This window comes from Trypanosoma rangeli, assembly GCF_003719475.1.
Source record: "Trypanosoma rangeli strain AM80 chromosome Unknown Tra_15.4_contig_00713, whole genome shotgun sequence".
Classification (NCBI taxonomy): domain Eukaryota; phylum Euglenozoa; class Kinetoplastea; order Trypanosomatida; family Trypanosomatidae; genus Trypanosoma; species Trypanosoma rangeli.
In genome coordinates this window covers 1-4,781 of record NW_021706462.1, presented here as the reverse complement: position 1 = coordinate 4,781, position 4,781 = coordinate 1, and the positions used below count along the sequence as shown (strand labels likewise).

At 59.5% G+C, this 4,781-nt stretch overlaps 4 protein-coding genes across 4 annotated transcripts, besides 3 other annotated features; all 4 read left to right on the top strand.

The window, feature by feature from the left end:
* Positions 1–589: 589 nt before the first annotated feature.
* Positions 590–1,159, top strand: TraAM80_09889 (ADP-ribosylation factor; the record flags this gene model as incomplete). Its single annotated transcript, XM_029386546.1, has 1 exon — positions 590–1,159. The coding sequence occupies one exon, from the start codon at positions 590–592 to the stop codon at positions 1,157–1,159; it is 570 nt and encodes a 189-aa protein (XP_029233602.1).
* A 277-nt stretch (positions 1,160–1,436) lies between these two features.
* Positions 1,437–1,463: a microsatellite.
* A 59-nt stretch (positions 1,464–1,522) lies between these two features.
* TraAM80_09888 (large subunit ribosomal protein L11e) lies at positions 1,523–2,104 on the top strand (the record flags this gene model as incomplete). Its single annotated transcript, XM_029386545.1, has 1 exon — positions 1,523–2,104. One exon carries the CDS (start codon positions 1,523–1,525, stop codon positions 2,102–2,104), a length of 582 nt encoding a protein of 193 aa, XP_029233601.1.
* A 178-nt stretch (positions 2,105–2,282) lies between these two features.
* Positions 2,283–2,306: a microsatellite.
* Positions 2,307–2,420: 114 nt separating this feature from the next.
* TraAM80_09887 (uncharacterized protein) lies at positions 2,421–4,172 on the top strand (the record flags this gene model as incomplete). Its single annotated transcript, XM_029386544.1, has 1 exon — positions 2,421–4,172. The coding sequence occupies one exon, from the start codon at positions 2,421–2,423 to the stop codon at positions 4,170–4,172; it is 1,752 nt and encodes a 583-aa protein (XP_029233600.1).
* Positions 4,173–4,274: 102 nt separating this feature from the next.
* Positions 4,275–4,299: a microsatellite.
* Positions 4,300–4,419: 120 nt separating this feature from the next.
* TraAM80_09886 (ADP-ribosylation factor) lies at positions 4,420–4,779 on the top strand (the record flags this gene model as incomplete). Its single annotated transcript, XM_029386543.1, has 1 exon — positions 4,420–4,779. A coding segment is annotated over one exon (360 nt), but the record flags the coding sequence as incomplete, so codon positions are not given.
* Positions 4,780–4,781: the final 2 nt, after the last annotated feature.

Below are 4,781 nucleotides of genomic sequence, written 5' to 3'. Positions count from 1 at the left end.
GCTCCGTTTAAAGAGTAACAGCAAGGTGTTCTTTCGATTCACTGCTAACACAAGAAGTAGCTGTCTTGTACTGTTCGTGCGTGTGTTCAACCCCTCTCCCCTTAACAGGCATCCCGTTCCCTCCCCCTCAAACACCTCTCTCTCCCTGTTGCGGACTGCCCCAAAAAGCCATACAAAAAACAAGGTGCAAGTAATAACAACGCCCCGCAGGCGAAGTAAACAGGCAAGGTTCGACTTCCGAGACTTCATTAGGTTTTGTGTCACTGGTGACCCCCAGATTTTTACATCGGAAATACACAGGGGATAAACAACATAAAACATATCCTCACCAAACAGCATTGATTTCTATAGAGCCTTATATAACCACATATACCCAGAGACAGAAAAGGGACGGAAGGGATATCCAAAGTGAGATAAAGAACCGTTAAGGAAACATAAAGACAGTTTCTGTGGACCGCGTTGACGTGGGTATTGGATCTGTGAGAAGAGACGAGAGGACTGTGACAGGGCCACATCCACCTGATAACGTGTTGCGCACTGCGAGAGGAGCAGTGAAGCACCACAAGGCGGGAAAAGTGCACAGTTGCCCATGGGCGTGGTACTGAGCTGGTTTGATGGCCTCTTCGCCAAGAAGGATGCGACCATATTGATGGTGGGGCTCGATGCCGCAGGAAAGACAACTATCCTGTGGAAGCTGAAGCTGAACGAGGTGCAGCAGACGGTCCCGACACTGGGCTTTAATGTACAGACGGTGGAGTACAAAAATATAAAGTTCCACCTCTGGGACGTAGGTGGCCAGAAGCTACTGCGGTCTCTCTGGAAACACTACTACGAGGGGGCAAACGCAATCATTTTTGTCATCGACAGCAACGACAGGGACCGGGTGGGGGAGGCACGGCAGGAGCTGGAGAAGCTGCTGAATGAGCCACTACTGGCAGGCGCAACCATCCTTGTGCTGTGCAATAAGCAGGACCTTCCGCACCGTCTGACCCCGGCGGAGCTGGTGGAACAGTTGGGCTTCCGCGACTACAGCCCGACTGGACTGGGGACTGCGATGCGTGGCCGTCAGTGGTTTGTGCAGGGCTGCTGCGCGCACACCGGCGACGGGCTTTTTGAGGGGCTTGACTGGCTGTCTTCTCACCTGCCCGACACTTCGTGAGGGGGGAACGAGCGACGTGGAAGGGAGGGGCGTGTGGGGGGGGGGGGAGGCCTTGAGCTTCTTGGTTGCGGCGTACCGATTATATTGCCTTTTGTTTTCCCTTCTGAAGAGAGTCAAGCTGTCGCTTGCACTGGTGTTGTCTCTCCCCTTGGCTGAAGAGGAAGGGTGGAAGAAGTGCAACACAAGGGAAGAGTTTTTTTTTTATTTTGGTTTTACTTCCGTTTTTTTGTGTGCGTGGTGGGCTGGGCGCTGCCGTTGCTTGGATGTGGTGCTGACGCTTCTCTCCTCTCCTCTCCTCGTCCTCGTTCTTGGCCTACTCGGCGCAGTGACCAGAGCAAGGGAAAGCCGTCTTTGTTAGCAACAATGGAGACGCAGGCCGTCGTGGAGAAGAAACCAACAAACCCGATGCGGGAGATCGTTGTGAAGAAGCTCTGCCTCAACATCTGCGTTGGCGAGTCGGGCGACCGTCTCACCCGCGCCTCGAAGGTGCTGGAGCAGCTGTGCGAGCAGAGCCCGGTGCTCTCGCGCGCACGCCTGACGGTGCGCACGTTTGGCATCCGCCGCAACGAGAAGATCGCCGTCCACTGCACCGTCCGCGGCAAAAAGGCCGAGGAGCTCCTGGAGAAGGGCCTCAAGGTGAAGGAGTTTGAGTTGAAGAGCTACAACTTTTCGGACACTGGTTCGTTTGGATTTGGCATCAGCGAGCACATCGACCTTGGCATCAAGTACGACCCCTCCACCGGCATCTACGGCATGGACTTCTACGTCGTCCTCGGCCGCCGCGGCGAGCGCGTGGCACACCGCCGTCGCAAGGTGGGCCGTGTGGGGTACGGTCACCGCGTGAAGAAGGAGGAGGCGATGAAGTGGTTCGAGAAGGCCTACGATGGTATCATCTTCCAGGCCAAGAAGAAGAAGAAGACGATGACCCGCCGTCGCCGTCGTTAAGAGGGAGTTGTGCGGCTGATTCTTTTCTGAGGCTTTCTTCGCAGAGTCACGCCATGTTTTTCGTGATTTCTTTTCTCATTTGTCTTAACATCCCCCCCCCCCCCACCCACCTGAATGTTGCATCCGCCTGTTGCCACCGCCGAGGCGCGGTTGTGCGCTCGCGTCATTGTCTGGGCCGCCTACCTCTCTCCCTCCCTCCCTCTGCATTCACCTCGCTTTTCTTTTCCTCTCTTTTTCTTATCCTATATGCTCGTTTATCGTTGCGCCTGTTTCATAGGAGGTGAAGCACGTGGTTCGGGGGTCTGAACGCACACAGATGCCCTTCTGCAACGTTACACCCTTTGAGGCGTCCCGCCTGCGGGATGCGGCAACGGGGGAGGGGGAGGAAAAGGGTGCTGTCATGGTGGAGCACGCCGTCCTGCTTGCCGAGAATATAATGGGGCGGTACGCGGAGGCGCGGTACGCCGACTGCGACTCCGCCGGCACCGATGAGTCCCCCACGTCTTCCTCGCCGTCGTGGTTTGACGCAGTAAGGGCGGATGCGGCGCGGACGGTGAGGGAGTTTCCGTACCCGTCTCTGTTTCTCCATCCTCTTCCGTTAAACATGCGCGAGCATCCGGACGCCCCGCCGCCGTTTCTGCTGGCACAGCCGACAGTAGCAGCGGACGGTGACGCTGACAACGGCGACGTGGGAGGGGCGCCGCGAGGAGGCCACCGGGCGATGCTCGTGCTCAATGGCGGGGCGCCTGCAGTGGTGACGGTGCTGCAGGGCGAATGTGGTCTCGCCGTCGTTGCCCCTCGCATTGGGTCCACGGACTCGCAAGGCGTGTACCTGCTGAGCCCCGACGCCACTTCCTGCACCATCGTGGCGTGCCGGGTTGGCCTGCACCCGCAGTTGCGCCAGAAGGTCATGGCGGCCGCGGGGGAAGCGACGGAGTCTGGTGACGGTGCGTTTGCTTGGCGGTGCTGCAAGACGTTTACGGCGGCCATGGGACACTTTGACAGCGCACGAGGCGTTGCCGAAGCGTTGTACGAGATGCTCTGGGAGACCGCGTTGCCTGCGTGGTTCCATGCGGCCCTGCACAACGGTGGAGGGACGGGCGGTGGTGGTGTGGTGGGCGCGGCGGCGGACCTCGTTGAGCGATTGCACCGCCTTTCTCAGACAGCAGCGGCAACGGACGCCGCACCTGCCGGCCTGGACGCTCCCGTACTGGTGGCGGAGTGGTTTGTGGTGGGGGGGGTGCGCAGCCGGAAGCACACGCTGCCCATTCTTGCCACCGTACTGGGTGCGTTGCTTGCCGCGGAGGAGACGGATGGCGGTGGCGCAGTCCTTCCCCGTGGAGGGCGCTGCATTCTAAGGCCGTCGTTCAGACTGTCGGATGTGCTTGGCGGGGAGAGCAAAGAGGGGGTGGGCGCAACTTCGGTGCGGCTTGCACATCGTCTTCGCGAGGACGGCGTCTGCTTCTGGAGCCTCATCACGGTGCTACGGCCCTGGGCAGGGGGGCGCGCCGGCGACCTGTACTCCTGTCCTGCCAGCTGGGGGCTTCTCGTAGACGTGGGGGGCGGCGGCTGTTGGCCCGCCACGGTGCAGCCTGGGACCCGCTGCTACCCGCTCGCGGCGCTTCGCCATGCGTTGGTGCGGTCGGGCTTCCACTGGACGTGCCCGCTGCAGCGGGAGGGGACGTTGCGCGTGCGTCGGGTGGCTGCCACGGCACGGGCGACGACGTACTTTGGCCTGAAGCTGACTCCCCCGGCAGAGAGCGCCTGCAATGTCTCCCTCGCGACGTATGTAGCGCTGTTCTTGCACCGGAGGGAGGATGCGGAAGCGGCGGAAGCGGAGTGTGCGGCCGCCCCCCTGCCCGTTTTGGTGCGTCGTGGCAAGTGGGAGAGGCTAGAGAACGTTGGCGTGCTCGACGACGTGCCCGACAGCGTCTTTCTCCTGTGCTCAACGACACCGCACTGCGAGCCCCCAGACTTCGCCGCGATAGGGCGGCAGCGTCTCAGTGTCATGAGTGAGTTTAGCGTGGCTGATGTGTTTGTGGAGGACGCTGTCGGTATTCTTGCGTGAGGACCCCGCCCGGCGCCCTTGGCGAGGCCCCCGGCGATATGGCAGACCACAAAAAAACAGGTCTATTTGTTTGTCCGCAAAAAAAACATGCCTGAGTATCACGGTGTGTGTGGTGTGGTGGTGGTGGGGATGTATCTGTGAGAAGAGACGAGAGGACTGTGACAGGGCCACATCCACCTGATAACGTGTTGCGCACTGCGAGAGGAGCAGTGAAGCACCACAAGGCGGGAAAAGTGCACAGTTGCCCATGGGCGTGGTACTGAGCTGGTTTGATGGCCTCTTCGCCAAGAAGGATGCGACCATATTGATGGTGGGGCTCGATGCCGCAGGAAAGACAACTATCCTGTGGAAGCTGAAGCTGAACGAGGTGCAGCAGACGGTCCCGACACTGGGCTTTAATGTACAGACGGTGGAGTACAAAAATATAAAGTTCCACCTCTGGGACGTAGGTGGCCAGAAGCTACTGCGGTCTCTCTGGAAACACTACTACGAGGGGGCAAACGCAATCATTTTTGTCATCGACAGCAACGACAGGGACCGGGTGGGGGAGGCACGGCAGGAGCTGGAGAAGCTGCTGAATGAGCCACTACTGGCAGGCGCAACCATCCT